The 22,167-nt window shown below is 40.5% G+C and overlaps 2 protein-coding genes across 5 annotated transcripts in view; both read left to right on the forward strand.

Annotated features, from left to right (window-relative positions):
- The window catches only part of LOC120549173 (apoptosis-stimulating of p53 protein 1-like), a 51,963-nt gene extending 41,455 nt beyond the window's left edge, over window positions 1-10,508 (forward strand). For all 4 annotated transcript variants that reach the window (XM_039785856.1, XM_039785855.1, XM_039785857.1 and 1 more), the window contains 12 exons: window positions 9-76; window positions 530-737; window positions 912-1,133; window positions 1,225-1,458; window positions 1,795-1,945; window positions 2,085-2,122; window positions 2,252-2,619; window positions 3,239-3,376; window positions 4,868-5,001; window positions 5,423-5,589; window positions 6,138-6,337; window positions 8,656-10,508. In XM_039785856.1, coding sequence (XP_039641790.1) covers window positions 9-76; window positions 530-737; window positions 912-1,133; window positions 1,225-1,458; window positions 1,795-1,945; window positions 2,085-2,122; window positions 2,252-2,619; window positions 3,239-3,376; window positions 4,868-5,001; window positions 5,423-5,589; window positions 6,138-6,337; window positions 8,656-8,697 — 1,970 coding nt within the window. In that variant the 3' untranslated portion in view covers window positions 8,698-10,508. The remainder of the gene's footprint in view (window positions 1-8; window positions 77-529; window positions 738-911; window positions 1,134-1,224; window positions 1,459-1,794; window positions 1,946-2,084; window positions 2,123-2,251; window positions 2,620-3,238; window positions 3,377-4,867; window positions 5,002-5,422; window positions 5,590-6,137; window positions 6,338-8,655) is intronic.
- Window positions 10,509-11,309: 801 nt separating this feature from the next.
- LOC120549233 (serine dehydratase-like) overlaps window positions 11,310-22,167 on the forward strand; it is a 30,278-nt gene continuing 19,420 nt past the window's right edge. The window contains 10 exon segments of the mRNA XM_039785966.1: window positions 11,310-11,497; window positions 12,510-12,672; window positions 12,847-12,883; window positions 12,974-13,113; window positions 14,077-14,165; window positions 14,277-14,510; window positions 14,609-14,685; window positions 14,688-14,729; window positions 15,030-15,122; window positions 15,930-16,039. Coding sequence (XP_039641900.1) covers window positions 12,526-12,672; window positions 12,847-12,883; window positions 12,974-13,113; window positions 14,077-14,165; window positions 14,277-14,510; window positions 14,609-14,685; window positions 14,688-14,729; window positions 15,030-15,122; window positions 15,930-16,033 — 963 coding nt within the window. The 5' untranslated portion in view covers window positions 11,310-11,497; window positions 12,510-12,525 and the 3' untranslated portion in view covers window positions 16,034-16,039.

Genomic DNA, 22,167 nt, shown 5'->3' on the forward strand with positions numbered 1-22,167 from the left:
CTGTTTAGCTAATGAAGCGTCGTGGCCTAGCATCAGTAAGAGTGTGTCAGATTGGAGGACCAACAGTCCGGAACAGGTAATGTACTACTTCTACACTGGACATGGGGAGATAATAGTAAACATTATCATTAAATTAGTCATTCTCACTTTTTTATTACCAAATAATAGCATGTTTTTCTCCCATCCGGGGAATGCTGTGTGGACTAGCCAGACCCTCCTCCGCAGCGCTGTCGAGGAAGGTCTGGCAATGCAAAAGTAATTGCTTTGTAATTCTGTGTAGTCTTTGTTGTGCATCTGTTTCTTTTACTATTTGTTGTGTTACTACATGTAAGGTGTCCTTGTCTATCAAGAAAGGCGCCCATAAATAAAATGTATTATTATATATTATTATTGCCCTCGCTACCACATTGTAGACCAGTGCAAAATGTCTTCTTCCAAATTACCATTTCAAAATAAGGTTATGCAATCAGGCTTTAGAAAAATCTTTTTCAAATTCTCTCCTTATTTCAATGTCTCGTCCTCCCACCAGCTTCCCTCTGGTTATGGTACCTACCCCAGCGCCACCCACCAGGCGGCAGGCCATCACAATGCTACCAGCTCCCTGCCCCGTTCTGCCCCTGGTACGCTGGGCTGGCCCCGATCCACTGCTGCAAATACCACCTCATCCTCCTCTTTATCATCTTCCTCTTCACAACAAATACAGCAACGGATCTCCATCCCTCCAAATTCAAGCCAAGGTAATTTAAATAGTAACTCATCAACACCATGCTGAACTATTATAAAAAAAAATTTCAATTGATGTCAGGTGGGTGTTTGACCTTCTACACATCTTTCTGTCATAGAGATGTAAGTGTAGCATTTGGAAATTAAGTGTTAATTGTATATATTCCATACTCTGTCGCTACTGTTAGGCTCCGCCTCCCAGCCATCCCCCTTGTCCCCGCAAACAGAGCGAACAGATCCCCCTCCAGCGGTGGCTGTGCGTCCCTACGTTCCGGACCACCCCTCCAGGCCCCAGTCCCCCAGGAAGGGCCCCGCCACTATGAACAGCAGCTCCATCTACAGCATGTATCTCCAGCAGCCTCAGGCCAAAAACTATGGATCTCTTAGCAACAGGACTACTGTCAAAGCAGGTAATATAGTAAAGATAGTGTATAATTAACGATACAATGTCCACAATGGAAAATCCATCTAAGCTCTGTCCCGTTTCCTTTCTCTCCACAGTCTATGGTAAACCCATCCTCCCCACCTCCTCCACTTCTCCATCCCCTGTCCCTTTTCTCCAGGGAGGAGGAGGAGGAGGAGGAGGAGGAGGAGGAGTAAGAGCAGGAGGAGAAGATGTTACAGATAAAGAAGGAGTGAAAGGAGGAGGTGAGAGCAGTGATGGGCAAATCCTCCCACCTCCCACTGTTGACAACATCCCTCGTCCTCTTAGTCCCACTAAGCTCACCCCAGTCGGTAGGTGCCAGAGAAGAAATCAAACTCATCAGTGTGCTGCCGTAATTTTGGTTCTGTGATATGGTTAGTTTTTGCAGTATAAATCTGTGACAAATATCTAATAAGTTTTGACACTACACTTGCTTTTACCTACTTATAGGGTTCATTTACCTTATCATTTCCTTAGAAAATAGTAAAAAAAATTCTACTAAATTGAAACGAAAAAATCTTCTGTGTCGAATAAGTGATGTTAGGGATCTGGTGAGCAGAAGCAATTAATAACAACATTTCAATAAATAACAGAAGAAGAAATGTCTAGTTGTAAACATTACAGAATCCCACCTCTGCCCTTCACAGCCCACTCCCAGCTACGTTACCAGAGTGATGCCGACCTGGAGGTTCTCCGCCGACGTCTCAGCAACGCACCACGACCCCTGAAAAAACGGAGCTCAATCACAGAGCCTGAGGGCCCACAGGGGCCAAACATCCAAAAACTGCTGTACCAGAGGTCTGTGCTATTCTGTATACTGTACCCCACCGTAAAAACAAATACATTTTCATGAAACTGAATTTGAAACAGACACTAAATGACAATGAACGAAGGTTGCAGCAGCTCGGTTAAAGCTGATTTCTGTTGTGGTGTGCAGGTTCAACACGTTGGCGGGAAGCATGGAAGGAGGCTCAGGTAAGACACTGTGATATGATGATATGGCCTCTCCTCAGGATAGTTTAGGTGGCATCAGTTGATCTATACAGCATATTGATCTTAAGTGTTCGATGGTGCTTGAATCAACTGTTTCCCTCTCAATTCCAGGCAATACTTTCTACCAGCCTGACTGCCTTTTGGGTGAAATGGACAACATCCATTCAGCAAATGGGAATGCAGAACCTGGTGACAAGCACGTCAGTATGGCAGCCGTGGAAGGCGAAGTTCAAAACCTGAACTCGGGCGCCCGCCGATTGTCCCCTCCTTCTGGTGACGTAGAAACACCTAAAGAGACGACAGCAAAAGCAGAAACTACCAATAACGTGTCTCCAGCGACCCGAACCAGCCCACCCCCTGCACCTGATAGGCCAGAGGACCAGAACAATAACAACCAGAGAGGATCTAGTCCTGCACACAACTCTGTAGGCCACGCCTCCCCTTCACCGTCACCTCCCGCCCCCCCTTCACTGCCTAAGGTAGTTACAATCTATGCGATTGTAATTATAAGTGGTATAGGTACACACATGAAAGCTAAGGCTTCTGTTTCCTAAAATGGACACTAATAATACGTATAACCTATAACAGAAATCTTAAAAATTATGTAAAAAGAAAATATATTTTTTAAAGTTTTTTTCAAAAATTTAAATATGTCTGAAAATAAACATTAATATGAATTTAACATATTAATAGCAAAGCTAAAGTGGCCTACATGTGAAAAAAATAATTTACACATTGAAAAGATAAGCTTAATAACATTATGTGTTATAAATAAATAAATAATATATTAATATACATACATTTTCTTCCATCTGCAACTCAATTGTATACAATGTATTTAGTAGGGGGTCCCTACTCGGTCTCTTTTTCAGCTAAGGAGTCCTTGGCCTAAAAAGACCCCTGACCTATAAATTGGATTTCTTAGCGAGTATTCTGTTTTGTTTCTTGTTGTGCTTTGTAACATGTTAATGATAACCTAAACACAAGAATTGTTCTCTGTGTAAGCTAATGTGCCAGGTTAAGCAGTAAGTTCTTACTTAGCAACTCCTATCTTGCACCGTCAACACGTTTCTGTTTCTGTCGGTGTGTGTGCCGCAGGTGAAGCGGACCAACCTGAAGAAGCCGTCATCAGAGCGAACAGGCCACGGTCTGAGAGTGAAGTTTAACCCTCTAGCTCTGCTGCTGGACGCATCATTAGAGGGAGAGTTTGATCTGGTGCAGAGGATTATATATGAGGTAACACTAAATCATGTTGTTACAGTTACCGTATTTGTATTATAATTGCATAATTCAAATTCCAAATGCCTATTAACAGAGCAAAAAATAAATAAAATCAAGCCAAGTTTATTTGTACAGCACAATATTACAGTGAGTCAAAGGGCTTTACAAGTCTCCAAACCTATCTTATGCTTCGCGAGAAAGAGAGGGAAACCACCGTCTAATAATCCTGTGGAAACACTTACTGTATGGAGAGGCAATTCAAAGAGAGATCCCCTCTCAGACATCTGGGACCCACTGGTTGCAACAAGGGGTTTAACACAAATGTAATAATTCCAAAGTCCAATATACCAGAATAAAAGTCCAAAAAGATAAGTCCAGTATGGGTTTTTCACATCAATTCAGGTCCAAAGGGCAGGCTAGGTGGTGTAGGGGATAGGGGGGAAGAGTCATAAGACTAAGATAGCTCAGAAGATGCGTAGCATGGTGGACGAGGTCAGGGAAGGCAGCTTGACTGGTGGAGAATGGGGTAGCTTGAAGATGGTCAGGGGCCAGCTCTTTTCAAATACCAATAATAAGACAATTTAAATGAAGGTTGAGTCAGCTGCTGTCCTAATCACTACTTTGGTTTGGGGATTTTCAGTGCTGCGGTGTGGTCTAAAACCCTGACCCAATAGTATCAAAAAGATAATTCAGCAGTTGGTCAGCTGTGGGAGATAATTGGTCTGAAGCCACAGACTCTAGAATGAGTAAGTGTAATCTCACTAGATCATCTTTACATTTTGGGCTGTCAGGTGGAGCTAAATATCATATTGGTTCTAATACCTCCAATGTGGTTACACTTCTAAAAATGTTGTGCTTTTGATACATTTCAGTGATTTTGATACATTTCCTTATGCAACAGAAGAATATTTGTACATGCCAACGATTACTGTACACCCACACACAGATCGCCTCAACTGATTCAATTTTGAAGCGTTTCAGTACCTTCACGACAGCACTTATTAAGTATAATATCTTTGATCTTCAGCAGATCATCAGAGGAGAGGTGGTCTCAGTTGTCAGGTGTGGAAAGTTATTGTTGAGGACACACTCACACTCGGTATCGCAGAGTTGTATTTTTCAGCAGCACAGAACAAAGCCTTACATTTAAAAAAAGGCAAATCCCTGTCTATCACTGACATCTTTCACTTGGACAAAAGTGCTTACTGACTCTGCAAGCGGCAAAGACGAGCTGATACTTTCAAGGGAACGTGCAGATGCTTCACATCCAAAACAAGCGTTATCATACCCCAAGGCAGTAAGACTCAGCAACTCAACAACTTCCGAGCTTTTCAAAAAATGTTGCACTATGCCCAGTTTTGCTGTGAATTCAGCCTTTTGGCACTTCTATAGTTCTCTCCACTGGGGTTAAAGTGAAGGGTTTCTTCCATTGTTACTGTGGCTTAGCCAATCATTCTATTAGTCTAATATCTCTATGTATATTTTCTCATCATCTCTGTCTTTCAGGTGGAAAATCCCAGTATGCCTAACGATGAAGGCATAACTCCTCTTCATAACGCTGTCTGCGCCGGCCATCACCATATTGTGAAGTTCCTGCTGGACTTTGGAGTCAATGTAAATGCAGCCGACAGTGACGGATGGTCAGTACCTTCAGCCAGTCATTCAATCATGTAATAGTCCAGACTAATAATAGAACAGTGGCTGCTGAAGGGCTAGAGGGGATTTGGGTAATGAACACGCTCTGTGGCAGCGGTACTGCAGCTCGGCTCAGAGGCAACAATGACAGAGATAATTGCATTTCTAAAAATTCATTTTTTGACCCAGCTGCCTTCGCAGTATTGAAGGAAGAGATTACCAAGTGTAATGAGGATCTTCATTCAGAAGTTACTTGATTTAATTACCGATGCATTTGACTGAATTCATGTTTAGCTCACGTCAGCCGGTGTTTGATTTTTGGTGTAAGTGCATACCTGGGACCTTTGTACTGTCTTGAATGAACCTTGTCTTGCATGGGAATTTTTGAGTCTGTTTAAAGTCATATTTTAATGTTGTCCCTCCCAGGACTCCTCTGCACTGTGCAGCTTCATGTAACAGCGTCCACCTCTGTAAGATGCTGGTGGAGTCGGGGGCCGCCATTTTCGCCACGACAATTAGCGACGTGGAAACTGCGGCAGACAAATGTGAAGAAATGGAGGAGGGCTATACACAGTGTTCTCAGTTCCTCTACGGTAGGTATACAGACACATGGTCAGTCTACAACAGTAAACTTCACCACAGGGGAAGAGACATAATGGGCCCTATCTAGCACCCGGCGCGGTGGCGGCGCAGCGCAGCGCAAAGCCCGACACAAGTGTCTTTGCTAGTTTAAGACCGACGCAGTTGTCAATTTCCCGTCCAGCACCTGCGTCGTTTAAATAGCAAATGCACCTGCGCCCATGGGCGTGCTGGTCTTACAGGGAGGTGTGTTCAGGTGAATTCTTGGCGTATTGCTATTTTGAGGCAGCGGGAAGTGATCGCGCCATTGACCAACAAAAACTTAGTCTAAAGTCAATAGTGCAGCATTTCCTTGTTATTTGAACAGCAAATTAGTAAAATGTGCCTAGGCTCGTGCACAGCACGTGCACACTAGTGGATTTGGAGACACACTAAACGCACCTGCGCCATGCGCTTCACGCCGTGCGCTTAGATCGCTAAAATAGGGCCCTTTAACTGTCATGTGACAATTGAAAGCAACATAATTGAAATGGTTTATTTTTTTTATTTTGAACTCTCCCAGGTGTCCAAGAAAAGTTGGGTGTGATGAACAAAGGCTTGGTCTACACCCTCTGGGAATACACGGCCCAGCAAGCCGATGAGCTGTCCTTCAGCGAGGGCGACGCCCTCACCGTGCTGCGTCGGCGCGACGACACTGAGACCGAGTGGTGGTGGGCACGGCTTAACGACCGCGAGGGATATATACCCAGAAACCTACTGGGGGTGAGAGAACACTAAGACATAACGACTGACACCTTTTCATAAATGTGTGCACACAAGCGAGCGTTGTCTACTTTAATGGTCGCCACAAAAAATTGGACAAGAGACAGGAGTTTTGGAGAAATCCAAAGCTTAATAGACCGGTCGTGTCTAGTTACGGTTGCTAAGCAATGATTGGACAATCGCCGTTTGAGGGAGGGGGTTTTAGCAAACAGCCAATTACCACCCGCTACAGGTAATGTGCACAGTGTTCCCATCAAAACAGGAAAAAACAAGTATGCAATATATATGGTAATCCCCTCTTTAATTATGTCACAATGAAGTTAGAAAAATAAGTTATTCTATTCTATCCAAAAAATAAATATCTGAAATTAGCATACGCTGATGTTGATTTGATCTGTCGACATCTGAAAAACTTGAGATATAACCGATTTTTAGTAAGTAGTATGTGGTGGACAGATCAAACTTGGGCCCAGGAATGAGTCGATAGATTTCATCTTTGAATGGTTATTATTTTCTACCCATAGCTATGAAACTGTTAGTTACAATTAGGGCTGGGCGATATATCGATATAAACAAATATATCGATATATTTTTAAATGAGATATGGAATTAGACCATATCGCATATATCGATATAGTTCAAATGTGATCCTTGCTCCCATAGATATGTCGCCGTGAGGTTCTAAACATACGTCAAAACCCACCGCCATCTTGGAACAGGGGGCCGAAGCATTCAGATCAACGCTAAAGATGCCGGACTTTTGTACTGCTTAATTATGTTCGATAGAGGAAATGAAAAGAACAAACAGCAATGGATAACATTTAACAGGTGACAATGTGTTTTATGATTATATATGCCGCCGACCAGCAATCTGAGCTCCGGCGGAGCGGCGGAGAGCCCTGGCCGGCCGCAGCGTCTCTTCCCCGGGCAAAAACACGAAAGCCTGCGCTGCTGCGCGGGTCCCCGCTGATCCAGATCGGACCAGCCAAAGACAGAGTGGTGATCGGTAGGATCTTACACGTAGTCCAGGACGAACTGTATGTCGATATCGTCGGAAAGTTCCACTAAGTTTGCCGGGCGGCGGCGACGGAAAGAAGCTACAGCGGGGCAGCGACCGTCTGCGGCTGCAGGATCTGGAGCTCAGTGCCCGTTAAAATTACATGTAACGCTTAAATACATACAGAAATAAATAGTGGAGGAATGAGCCTGGACATTTCAGTCTGTTTAAACTTCACCTTGAAGCAGAAACTCTTAGTTCAGAAGGGTGAAGTTTCCGTTTGGACTCAGATCTGTGAACCGATCATAATAAATGTCTTTGTTTTGTAGTCGATAGTTCATCTTAAGTTTATTTAAGTGGAAGCAGTATCAAGTGGAAGAATGGGACTATAACCTAGGCTTACAGGCATGAGGCATTACATTTTGAACAAAGTAGATTATATTAATATCTAAAGCTTAATTGACCTTTGGAACGAATCACAAATAGCCTATGGAGCTTTGATTTCAAAAAAGGTACTCCTGTTATACAGTATTTAGGTTTACATTTTATTGTTATTTGAACAGCTGAGCATTTAATCATGAACCAGGTGAAGAAACCGGTTTATTATTTATTTGATTTTGCAACTGTTTCTATGAAACTACTTGTGACATGTCATATTTGATTTGGGCTTTGACTGAACATTTGCTCTCACTTCGCGGAAAAAAATATCGGGATATATATCGTATATCGATATTCAGCCAAAATATATCGGGATATGACTTTTGGTCCATATCGCCCAGCCCTAGTTACAATCATATAGCACTAATCCTAAATTAAAAAAAAAAATGTTTACATGTACCAGATAGATAAATCTATTTTGATTGTATAAGTGAAGCGACAAGAAAAATAATACTGGCTATTTTTTTTAGAGAAATGATGCATTACTGGACAGGGTTTGTGCTTTTGTGCACACTCCATAACGCTTAACTCAAGTATTGTACCAGTAAAGCTGAACATTATAGCTTTAATTAAACTGTCCATCACAGTGTCCCTTTACAGCTGCAACTGTACTGTATGCCTGTATGCCTGTATGCGGCCTCAGTGGAAATTAAAGTGAATGTTGGATCCGTACTTTTACAGTAGGAAGTACAGTACATGTATAGTACCGTATTAGTTTACGCTTAACACCAAAACTCATTCCAGTTCATTCAGCGAATTACCTTCTCACTTGGCAGATGTATCCCCACACTGCGTGCCTTCATGATGTTGGGGCACCTTGAGAGCAACGTTAACATGATGTAATGACCCTGCCCCCTCCCCGTCTCTCTTGCTCTCTCTCCAGCTGTATCCAAGAATCAAACCCAGACAACGCTCGCTGGCATAAAGCCCAGATCAGGAGCCACGTGCACGCTCGCAGAGGGCGCATGAGACACAGAGAAGAAGAGGCAGCAGCAGCATGTGGGCGGAAGCAATAGCCGAGAAAGAGACAAACAAATGATGGAGGTAGTCAGGAGGCAGAAAGAAGGAAACAAAGACGGAGCTCGCGACTCTGCTGAAGCAAGCTTTTCTTTTCTTTTTTTCGTTTGTTTGGATGTGATGCTGGAACCACAGAGCCACTTTATGGTAGAATCTTTCTATATTTTCACTGAGTTGCTGCAATTAAAAAAAAAAAAATGGACTGAATCTTATTTTGAGCAACAGTAGCTTGGCAACTTCACACCAGTTCAGCTGCATGAGAGAAGCTGAATAGAAGCAAAAATAAGAAATATGATTTGGATGAAGTGTTGAGTTCTTTCAGCTCAGAACATGAAAACATGGGCTTGGATTTATAGTGCCCTATCTGACATTCATCCAAATAATCTTGATCTTTGAATGCCACTTTATTTTTGTATGGTGTTAATAAAAAAAAATTTACAGGCTAGAGCAGGTAAAAGTATGTGTGAGATGTGAAGTTGGGAGAGAGGGAAGTGTGAGGAGAGAACATATAGTGTACCTATGAAGGTGTGTTAAAAGAGAGACAGGTTTTTGTCAGGTTTTAGATGGAGCAGCTATTAGCAGTGTCAGCCAGGAATAACGTTGGAAGTGCAACCACAAGACTAAAGAAACAGAATCCAGCAAGCTTTTGATGCATGGTGGCTGTGGTCCACATCAACACACATGCGCAACAGATGTTGAAAATATAATATTATGGCATGGTAAAAAAAAAAAAGAACTGATATCAGAAGAATATTTTGATTCTGATTTCACAAAATGATAAAAGAAGCATCTGTGAATAATTACAGATGCCTCAGCCTTTTACTATTCTGTATTTATGTTGACTCAGCACTGGTGCATGCTGTCATATCAACATCTGTTCAACTGCAAAATGGTTGCTGCTGGTAAGACAGGAGAACAGAAGGAAAACAAGAAGGTGAGAAATGTGTTTGTAAAAAAACAAACAAAGCAGCTACAATGTAGAAGGATGAAGGAGGAGGAGGAGGAGGAGGAGGAGGAATTAAAGTGACAACATTTTCCACATTTTGAATAAAATTTCTGCCACACATTAACACCTAGTCCAGACTAGGGCCTGACACATATTGGTCCTCATACTGGGGCAATACTGATACAGGCTCTAACACTAACAATATGACTTTAACAATATGATATGATGTTTCCCATCTACCAGAAGCTCAGTGGCACATTTTTAGGAAACTTGAGTTTAGAAGGTAGAAAATATAAGTTTATACATATTCCATGGGCTAATTGCTGGAGTGTTAAAATGGGGCTACATTAGCTAATGGGGAATGGAGAAATTAAAGTGTGAAAACAACTTGACTTTCTCACAAGTTTTTTTTCTTCATATTTACATATTTCAGTAGTTGTTATATGACATTTATTATTCCCCCGATTTATTGTTTTATTTAAACAATTGTTTTTCTATTGTTCTTATTATTGTTATTATTATTAGACACACTGCTCTTGTTTCTTTATCTGTCAGTGCTGGCGCAGCTCACTGCTGCCGCCCAGTGTACAGAAATGTTCTGACATTTCTTTGAACATGCTGTGTAAAATATGAGGCAATAAGTTGAGGGATGTTTGACGTGAGAATGGCACATTGGTGTGAGGAGTGCGAACCATTACTTTGTGTATATGCAACCTGTAACTACACAGCTAATGTACAATGATAATAAAGACGTTATAATCCCTAAAGAACAACAAGCGCTGACTCACTCACTCAGGATTGTGTGTGTGTGTGTGTGTGTGTGTGTGTGTGTGTGTGTGTGTGTGTGTGTGTGTGTGTGTGTGTGTGTGTGTGTGGTAAAACATAAAAAAGAAGAAAACAAACATACAAAAAAAAAAATCAACATAGGCCGCCTCTTTTTCTGACACGCTCAGACACACACACACACACACACACACACACACACACACACATCCAAGCCTTGTTAATCAACTGTGGACTTTAGAGGTGAAGTTCACAGGTTCAACTTTACTTAAAATACAAACACGTGTGAAGTTACCACACAAAAAGTGATAAGGAAGGACCAGACAACCAAGTTTGTGGAGCAACAAATGATAGGTCTGGAAGTCTAGCTGTGATCTACCCTGACCATCACAAAGGTAACAGAAACAATGGTTTATGTGTAAGGGTTTCTGCTCATTTTGTCCTCCTATTTTTATTTTCTTTCTTTTTATAAATGTATTTAAATTGTCGAACAGTCAATATTGTATTATACTGATTGTTTACTAAATATTGCCTTATATAGGAGGCAAGATAAAATATGTAGTATTTGATGACCTTAAAACAAAACTTAAAATCAGGAGCAACGTTACTAGGCTACATGTTAGTAATTATGGCTGAATATAGCTGTGCACACTAGATACAATATGATGTAAAAATATTGCAGATTACTATTATTGTTGTTTGCTTTATTACTATAATTACTGAAAAAGTGAATCAAGTGCATAAAGTGGCACGTTTATTTTGAAGTAGCAACCGGAAGTGGTAGAGTTTTGCTGGTTTGACGGATGGACGCGGTTGGGTTTATGACGCTGCTTTTGCTACTGGATGCACTCTTCTGCAACGTGCTAGCTACTTTATATAACATAATGTACCGTGCACTGAAAGTATAATACACTTTGCATACAATTAAACACTTTATTTAAAGGTCAGAGGCTCGTTCAACCGGACGTTTTATCCAAACGTAAGTCAACATTTAATATCATAAAATACGCTGTTATCTAAAGACGTACAGTACAAGTTAACGTCACGTCATTAAATTGGTTTGCATTACGTTACCTTTCTGTACTGTACGGCACGCAACTTTTTGTATTCATAAGGATTTCCTGCGTCACACAGTCGTTCTTGTTCAACCAGCTAACGTTAGCTTTCATACGTTTCAGGACAAAGTCACTTTGAAATGTGCTACATAAAATGTACATTTTGAACTTAATAGATGAATTACCTCTTAACACAATAAATAGCTAAATAAAATGAATGAAAATAAAAAATATACATGATGGTATCAAGCCATGTAAATGGTTTGGGTTGATGTCTGAATACCAAGGTGGAATGAAAAGAGGTGCGTTTTTCTATAAACAATGCCCCAGTTACTCGGGATTATAATACATAATGGTGGGACTTTTGTTGTTTTTGGTATTTAATCAGAAATAGTGTTCTATTGAACAACAACAAACAATGTTGCTCATCTCTGCTTAACTTTAGCTTTCTTTAATTATGTGTCGCTATACTGCTTCATTGATCTACAAAATCTGCAAAACTACTATTTCCCTGCTTTTCCATGTTCATGTGTACATGCCATTCAACTATTACTGCTACTGATCTGTTTTTGGCTGCTCATGAAGGCAGCACGGGCCATGCATGGCACACAATAGGATAGGAAATATCAGTTTGACACCTAATTAATATAAAAAAATCTGTAGTAAAGTATTTTCCTGTGAACCACCTGCTGACTCCTGCTAGTTCCCAAACCACTCTGCTGAAAATATCCTACTTATCTTGACATACTGCTGGCTGTTAACTAACTTTGTACTTTGAACAAAAAAAAACAAAAATCAAGTTCCGTTCAGTAGATTTTTTTTTTTCTGGAGCTTTCGACCGCATTTCACAGTGCTCATCAGTGGATGGCGTTTTCTCATGGGGTCGTCATCACACTCAAATTTGTACTCGTCTTTACCCATTGTTTGGCATTTTAGTAAACTTAGGTGCACCATGGCGAACCATTTCCACCTGAACACACCGCTGCTGGAGAGCGTCGCCATGTCCAAACTCGTGGGAACCGCTGTGTATCTGAAGATGGAGAATTCACAGCCCTCGGGCTCCTTCAAGATCCGTGGCATCGGACACCTCTGCCAGCAGGTAAGAGCCCTCCAACTCCACCTCCATCATATCACACACTGACTGATCTGATCTGTCATTTGAATTAAAGGCCAATGTTGACTGATTGTGGTGTAGATCTCAGCTAAGCATACAACATTTGTTTGGTTAAAAAAAAAAAAAAAACACTAACTTGCCCTTTTCTCCCTTCTGCAGATGGTCAGACAGTCCAAAGGGGTTGTCTGCGCTTCAGGTGACATTTGTGTTGTGACACAGCATTCTAGTAAGCACAATGCATTATCAATTTGGCGACCGTAATGTAACATACAGGCATTTTGTATAGGTGGTAATGCAGGCATGGCTGCAGCCTACGCAGCCAGAAAAATGGGTGTACCGGCCACCATCGTAGTTCCCTCCTCGTCTCCTCAGCTGGTCGTTCAGAGACTCCAGGATCAGGGTGCTACTGTCAAGATCACAGGCAAGGTAGAGCCTAATATTAAGTATATGCAAGTGATCTTTGTGGCAAAGTCATTGTCAGTGGTGGAAGAAGTATGCAGATCCTTTTACTTACTGTAAGTAAAAGTACTAATATCACACTGTAAAAAATACTCTGTTACAAGTCCTGCATTGAAAATGTTACTTACGTAAAAGTATGTAAGTATTATTAGGAAAATTTACCTTTTAGTATTAAAAGTACTCCATGCAGAAAAATCCTCAATCAACGATCAAAACAGTTCTGTCAATCGACTATGTGGTTAATCACTCATCATCTCCGCTGGATTTGTAGGCCGTTATATTGTTGGGTAGTTTAGTTTACAATAAAACATCATATTTTATAAACTACATGTGTTTTGTGTGGAAAATCTTAACACGTAAAGTAACTAGTAACTAAAGCTGTCAGATGAATGCAGTGGAGTAAAAAGTACAATATTTCTCTCCGAAATGTAGCGGAGTAGAAGTAGAAGTGGCATGAAAAGAAAAGACTCAAGTAAAGTACAAGTACCTCAAATTTGTACTTAAGTGCAGTACTTGACTAAATGTACTTGGTTACATTCTAGAGCCCGACCGATAAAGGATTTTTTAGGCCGATATCGATACAAATATTTGATGATTTAAAAATCCGATATTCCAATATATCGCCCAATATATAAAAAAATAAAATAAAATAAAAAAAAAATTCCCTAACGCTAGTTATTTGTAGTTATTTAGGAGTCGTCACTAAAATAATATGATTATGCAGTTTAAAAATAAACTTGTTTGTTTTATTGTCACAACAGAACAGAGGAACATCAAAATATATTAAAGTTCTGATAACTCTATTACATTCCACCACTGGACATTGGTTTTTATGTGATCACAGTTGTTTAAACAGGAAATTGGCAATTGTGTTTACTCTTAAGAACAAAAACAAATATTTAGAAGAAGTAAGTCAAATCTTCTTCTTAGGTTTGGGATGATGCCAACGCAGAGGCCCTCAGACTGGCAGAGACTGAAGGACTCACCTTCGTTCCTCCGTTCGATCACCCCCTGCTCTGGTAGAAACTCCAAAGTTTCCTGCAACACAGTGTTAATGAATGAACTATAAAACTCTGCAATATCACATGAATTCCAGTCAAAGCTTTCCCCTGCTCCCACCACACACCCAGGCAGGGCCACGGCAGTATGATCGCTGAAGTCGCCGCCTCTCTGGGCCCCGGCGTGAAGCCTGGAGCTGTGCTGCTGTCTGTGGGCGGAGGAGGGCTCCTCTGTGGTGTCATCCAGGGCCTGAAGGATGTAGGCTGGACAGATGTACCCATCGTTGCAATGGAGACAGTGGGGGCCCACTGTTTCAACGCTGCGGTTAAGGCGGGGAGGTTGGTCACCCTGGATGACATCACCAGGTTAGAAGTTTAAGCGAGTTCAAATCTTTTCTGCAGTTCCATTTTTTTTTTTTTGGAATGCAACCAAACTAACTTCATCCTCATCTGTCTTTCCACAGCGAGGCGAAATGTCTCGGAGCAAAGACGGTTTGCAAGAAAGCTTTTGATTACAGCCAATGCAACGAGCAAATTACAATATTTTGATGACTGACCAGCAGGATCTGGGTGGTTTGAAAGATTGTGGTGTGTGTGTGTTTTTTTTTTTTTTTTTTTTTTTTTTTTTTTTTTTTTTTTTTTGATTCCAAGGTAGTGAAGTGACAGGTACATGCAGCAGATCTTTAATGATCTTTGGCTAATAATGACTTGTAAACAGCCCATATATCTAAGAAAAGGAACAATCCTTAACTTTTGATTTGAATTGGTAACATAAGCCTCTACAATGAACGTGGGCGTCGTGTTGGCTTTGCCTTCATTTTACTTAATGTGTGTGTGTGTGTGTGTCTGTGTGTGTCTGTGTGTGTTGTGCGTGCATGTGTGATCTTGTAGATGAGGAGCGTGTGCTGGTGGAGATGGCGTGCGGAGCAGCACTAGCAGCTGTCTACAGCGGACTTATACGCAGATTACAGGATGAAGGTAACTACTCGTCTTTTATTTTTTATTTTTATTTATTGCTCTTATCGTCTTTTATTTATAATTAATCTGGTCATGCTTTTGTTTGGCCTCACTGCTTGGCTTCCTGTTGTTATATTTTCTTCAGAGTATACTGGTTTCGCTTTTTCTGTCAATGCACTTCGTACATTCTTTTACTACCGTGTGTGTGTGTGTGTGTGTGTGTGTGTGTGTGTGTGTGTGTGTGTGTGTGTGTGTGTGTGTGTGTGTGTGTGTGTGTGTGTGTGTGTGTGTGTGTGTGTGTGTGTGTGTGTGTGTGTGTGTGTGTGTGTGTGTGTGTGTGTGTACTAAATCTCCTCATTAGTTCCTCTCTAGTTACTAGTAACTCTTCTTTTTGTTGATACAACAGCGATGTCTTGTGGCCACATTTAATGGTCTTTATTTTCTCGTGGTTCTTTTTCTTATGCATGCATACATCATAGGACCTTTTCAGACTACGGCCATGTTGGTAGAATATGTTCAACAACAATAATTATTATCAGGATTCAAAATTAACTTTTTTGTCCACCAGCCAAATGGCTAATGAATGTTCAAATGTTACCAGCCACTCAATAGATTACCATAGTTTTTTGGCTGGTGAGTGAAGCAAATCTACCAGCCACTTGCATATATTTTACCAGCATTTGGCTGATAGATGGTGCTAAGTTTGGTCCCTGATTAATGTGATGAAATGTAATCTATATAGTGATTCATTTCTAATGAGGGGAAACCTCTGCAAAAGATGATCGGTTTTGTTGCACTACTCTTTTATTTTTTTTATTTTTTTTGTAGGTCTGCTGCCGACTCCCTTGGGCCCCCTGCTGGTGATCGTGTGCGGTGGCAGCAGCGTCGACATGGAGCAACTGACCAACCTCAAACACAAACTGCAGACTTAAAGTACTGTATGTATGCAAACTAACGTGTGTGTGTGTGTGTGTGTGTGTGTGTGTACGTGTGTGTGTGTGTGTGTGTGTATGGGCAACCCGTTGTCACTCCTAATTCCACTTCCAATAGAGCAGCTTTTTCAGTGGCCCTCAGCATCTGATACTGACGGACAGGTAGGGTTGCGCGATATTGACAAAACGTGATATTGCGCTGTTGATTATAAATATTGGGATATCAATATTAATTTTTTTTTTTAAAATATTTTAAAAAAATAAAAAATTAAAAAAAAAAAAAAAAAAAATAAAAAAAAAATTTTTTTTTAAAAAAAAATTTTTTTTGAAAATCATATTGGGACTGTATCTATACAACATGAATAAATAAATAACGACCATGTTATTTTTATATATATATATATATATATATATATATATATATATACATACATACATACATACATACATACATACATACATACAAGGTTTTTTTCAACTGACAGTCATATTGGACTGGTACAACATGAATAAATAAATAACGACCATGTTATTTTTATATATATTTATATATATATATATATATATATATATATATATACACACACACACATATACACACCAGGTACAGAGCAGGACATGTTTTACTGGTTGTACAGTCAAATAAATAAAGAGAACGAGACATAACCTTTTCTCTTTCGCTTCTCTGATTCGTTCTGTTTAGTTTAGTCTCTATCTACAGTATTTCTTCACTTACACTGTCACTCTTGTCGAAATATGCACACGTTTGTCACGTAGCGGACCCGTGCGCTGACGTGCACTAACGTGCAAGTGGCACGGTAACTGGCTAATGAAACATGATCATTTATAGCGTTTCAAGCGGGCTCTAAATCAAACACCTCTAAGCCACACAGCCAACGGACAGGACGCAGCGCTCCACAAAATAAACAAAATATTGCGTGCTTATCGCGACACTTTCGATATAATATTGTGCAGCGTGATATCGCGATAACGATATTGAGTCGATATGTCATGCACCCCTGCGCACAAGGCACCCGTTGAGTCTGTATGAGACAGTCTTGCAACTGCTCGACCGCGGCGCCGTGACACGACGTAGTATTAAGAGCGGCGAAGTCCGCGTAGGGAGGACGTCGGGATGGATGGATGTGGCAAACAAAACACAGGACTTTCACCCAGAAGACCGCCGTTAACATGAACTTATTTGAACTACCATCACATACCTACGCAAGTTACAGTACGTAGGTAACATACGGTAGTTATCTAACGTCACACATGTAAGTTGTCGTGGAAGTTTTCCTTGAAGCAGCAGAGTTAGTGATATTCATGATAAAATCAAAACGAACAACTGTTTGAGAATTAAACCAAAGTTTGGTCTTTGAGTATTTATTTACATTTGCAAATGGAGAAAACACAGTTTCAAAGGTACATGCAGCACAACTGAAAATGTCTTTCTAACCTAAAGTCTAAACATCCAAACATCATATAGTGAAGAAACTCTGTTAAGCCACCCCTCTAAATGTATCTTTTAGTATGGCCATAGTTGAAAAGAGGACATCATGAAAAGTCAAACCATTGTCTCACCTTGCCCTCTGCTCTCTGTTCCTAACATTAGTCTAAACAACAGTTTATCTCAGGAGACAGAAACCTACGTAGCTCTCACTGTCGTAAACAGTCATCGGCCTTCTCCACTTCTATCTAAGCAAAAGACAACAATGTGAGAAGGTTCAGGCTAGTAGAACTAAATAACTCTACTGGGCTATAGTTCACGGTTGCCAACTATTTCACTTGGAGCCTTTTGAATCTACACATGAAGAAGCTAAATCTTGTGGCGTTATAAAAGAATCAAACCAATGGTTAATATCATTAAACAAATGGTTAAAATAAAATTTGCCACCACAAAGTTACGCAGCAAACACTTTTAGGTCAAACCTAATAGTATTGTTGCCTGAAGGCCAATTAATGCATCTGCGTTAAATCGATGCCGTGGGTATTTGTGTAGGTACGTGGAGACACGCACCCTACGCCGTACCCTGACGTGCACCTCTCAAAATATTTTACTACACGTCACAGCTTGGGCGTGTTGGATTTTCCTCCACTCATTTCCTGGTGGAGAGGGTTCACTTTTCCTGCTATAGATTTCCGACCGTGGTCAGAAAGCACAGGCGGGGGGGGGGAGGGGGAGGCACTTTGTTTCTATCTCTCTGCCTCTATAGTTGGTACTCGCTCCGAAGCTAATCACCGTCACTCTCTCACTCGCTCTACCACACACTCCCCACGCGTATATATACACACACATGCCGGCCCTGCTATTCTCTTAAAGAGATCGACGCACACACCAACGCACAAGTATAAACTTCAGGCATGTTACGTAGGCTACGGCGAAAGCTCTGCGTGGAGCCTCAGCAGAACCATAAATGAGACTTAACCCTAACTAACTCTGCCTTGCATGTTGAAAAAATGACGCCAAAGTGGTTTCGAAAGCGTTCAAAAAGGCGACGCCTGTGGCCGGGTTAGCTCAGTTGGTAGAGCAGGCGCACATATGAAGAGGATTACTCCTCGACGCAGCAGAGAAGGGCTTCTCTCTCCCCTTTCATGTCTTCATCTGTCCTTTGGAATTAAAGGCCTAAAATGCCCCAAAAAATAATCTTAACAAAAAAAAAAAAAGGTGACGCCTAGGGGTCCTGACTAAGCCACCGTATTATTATATTACCAACCTGAGTTGGGAGTGAGAATGTGTGTGTGTATGGGTGTATAGCAATACATGTGAGTCTATTTGCTTGGCCAATGTTGGGCTACAACAGGCTACAACAGCTAAAAGAACTGGATGGATGGATGGATGGATGAATGAATAAAAAAAGTACAAGAACTACAGAAATGTATCCTCTAATTTAGAAGCATATCTGTGGTTTGCAATGTTGGTAATTAAGAAAATGAGTGGTTCTTCTTAAATTGCAGTGTACTTTTTAAGTCTCATACAATATCATAATGCAATGAAGTTCCTTAGAAAATCCACATTTCTTCAGTTATAAATAATTGAGTGAGTCATTACATGTGAATGGGGTTTTTAATTATGCTCAGCTCACTGAACTGTCAGAATTCAATTACTAGGTTTTACCACATGGGGGTGTCAGTTCACTATTCTATACACTGGCCATCCCACATAGTCTGATACAGAAAACCTGATGATGATTCTGCATCAAACAGATATTTGTTGGTGTGATTTAATCATAAATGAATTGTACTTCAGCACCGACGGTCTGAGGCATTACGGTACTACATATTACCCTTCACTGAAATATTTGTGCATTTGAGTCTTCCATTGGTCCTTTTGTGTGCAGCCTTGGACTGTTCGTGTCATTTTCACCCACACATTAAATTTAGTCGTTCAGTCAATTTGTGTTATGTGTAGGAAGTTATTACTATGGAAACAGCTCCTCACTTTTCAGCCTGCGTCAGAGAAATCAGTGGAAAATGTTGCATTTAACAACCTGTTGATAGTCTTTGCTTTTTTTTTTCTTTTTTTTTTTTAACTCAGACACTTGCTTAAGATATCAGGTTCACAAAGAGCACTAGCAGAAAATTTACTTTATTCTAACATTGTAATCATCCATTTGATGACACTAAAGACTGATCTGTTAATAACACATTTGAATAAAGATAATTAATGTAAACGTTGTCACTGGTTTTGGCACTGGTATACTCGTCATTTTGAATGCTTAACTCAAGGTCCACTTCATCATATCTATGTCAATCATATGAGGACTTCATCTTTATACCCATTCAGTAAAAACATGATAGATTATATTTGCATTTTTAGATATATGATATTTAACATGGAAAGCTTTTTTTGCACACCTCTTTTGTCGGGCAGATGCGTAGGATATGATCAAAAGTAGCAGATCAGAAGCTTAGAAAAAGTCCCGCACACTGACCGTTACGCAAGCAATCATTTATTTAGAAAAGTACAACGTTTCGGTCTTACACCATCACCTGATCAGACCGAAACGTTGTATTTTTTAAAATAAATTATTGTGTAATGGTCAGTGTGCGGGACTTTTTCTAAGCTAAGTTATATGATATTTAAAAACAAAAAAGTAAGCCAACATATTTTTTTTCTGGCTTAAAGGTGATTTAATCAGAAAAGGGGAATATAAGGCAGATTGGTTTGAGTTACCTTGACACTAAGATCCTATTAATCCTTCATATTTATTTATTGCTGCATATTTGCTATCTTTACTTTAAAGGTCCAGCGTGTAACGTGTTTAGTTGTTCATTATCAAAATCTGTGTTGCCCGTTCACAAACTTGTCCTATTTCATGAATATTTACCACCACCATCAATTCCAAGTATTCCTTTTGGCTTGAAATTTTACATTTGCATTCGCATGAACTGGGGTAGACCAGGGGTAGACGCTCCATATTCATGCGCCATCTTGAAATACGTTAGCCGGTAAGGGACATACAGGACATACTGCTCCGCCTTTCGTGTTTTTGCTGTCACATGATAAACTCACAGGTGCTGCTAATGCTGCTAATGGGTATGGTAGCTTCCCGGCCCCGGCAAGTTTGAAGAAGGAAACATGGACCACACGTGATCAAAATCCAAATTTTCTTTTCTTCTTCTTCTTCGCCCAGAAAAAGAAAAAGAGCAAGAGACCGGCTTTTTGAAGCGTGAGGGCTACCGTAGCTGTAATAGGTACTTTGAACTGCGTGGTGTGAGAGAGTTGATTGCGATATATGATCTCAACGCTAGATGGGAGAAATTCTTACACATTGGACCTTTAAGGACCTCAATGGAAATAAGTCTTCAGTCAGACTTTATTGTATTATATTTGACATTGTTGTAGTTGTGTGTGGTTTTAATTTCCTCTTCCTTTTTATAATGCCAAATACAACTAAACTCTGCATCACTTTGACTTTGTATTGCAGTTCCTGAATGATGCTTAGGGATAACAGCCATAGTTGAATTACTGGTGTTGTTTCCCTGAGATTTTTTACAAGATAGACATCTTATAATTCTGTAGGATACAACACTTTGCGTGTTTGTTAACTGGGGCAGAAATACAACTTTCTGAAGTGTTTCTGTTGAATCAATCATTGTGTGCACTGGAGGTGTTTGCCTTGAAGAATACTGCTGTACAGTACACCCTCATTTTTACTGAATGTTTAAAATATTAAAGAGCTTAAAATCAATTATCACTCACTAGTTCCCCATATCAAATCCATACCAATAACATAGAGGAGATACAGAGAAATTGTACAAAAAGGAAGGTGTCCTTAAAGCTTTGTACATCCTGTTCGTAACGCAGAGTACATCATGGCCTTCATTTGACATTTACAACATTTTAAAAGCATTAATTACATTCTAAGGTGCTTGTTGCTAAGCAATAAACATCATTGCTTGGCATTTAATGCAAAACGGGTGATATAAGTCAGTACATTTCACTTATGAAACACCTTTCAGTCACAGTGTGGGGCTCCTCTGAATAACCAATTTTCCCAGCAGCACCAGCAGCAGTAGGCTGATTGAATTGTGTTATTCCCAGAAGGACCATTGGTGTTCACACACCACAAGGTCATACATGGAGTGAACATGATTGTAATGTAAATGCTACTCTCTCATGTGCGACTGTGACAGAACTGTCTCAGGGTCCATTCAGGAGAACGCTGAGATGAAAAGATTAAAGGCGAAATAGGAGGTGTTGATGTAATGGACGCAGTTGGAGGTATTTACATGATTAGAAATGAACTTTTCTAACAATGCAGGATTAAAATGATAGTTAAATTATTTACGTCCTCCCGTGATTTAAATGATCTACCTGTTTAGATAAATATACCTGACCCACAGCTCTGCTCCCTCCCCTGTTGAGAGAGATTTGGGTAGCCTGCAGACGGAGAAGCTAAAGGACGTGCCAGCCTCTTTCTATGACAACAGGAAGGAGCTGCTTTGATGAGCCCAGCAGAGGGCATTTGAGCCGAGCTGCAGCTAAAAATAGGACCAAGTAAACAAGAATGAATGAAGAAGCGGTAGAGATGGAAACAATGCACATCAATGCACATGGACGTGTATGTGCACATAATTGTGTGCGTGTCTTACAATTTTCAACTAGCAGGCTCTTTTCCTAACACACCATT

This window comes from Perca fluviatilis, chromosome 20 (genome assembly GCF_010015445.1).
Source record: "Perca fluviatilis chromosome 20, GENO_Pfluv_1.0, whole genome shotgun sequence".
Lineage (NCBI taxonomy): Eukaryota > Metazoa > Chordata > Actinopteri > Perciformes > Percidae > Perca > Perca fluviatilis.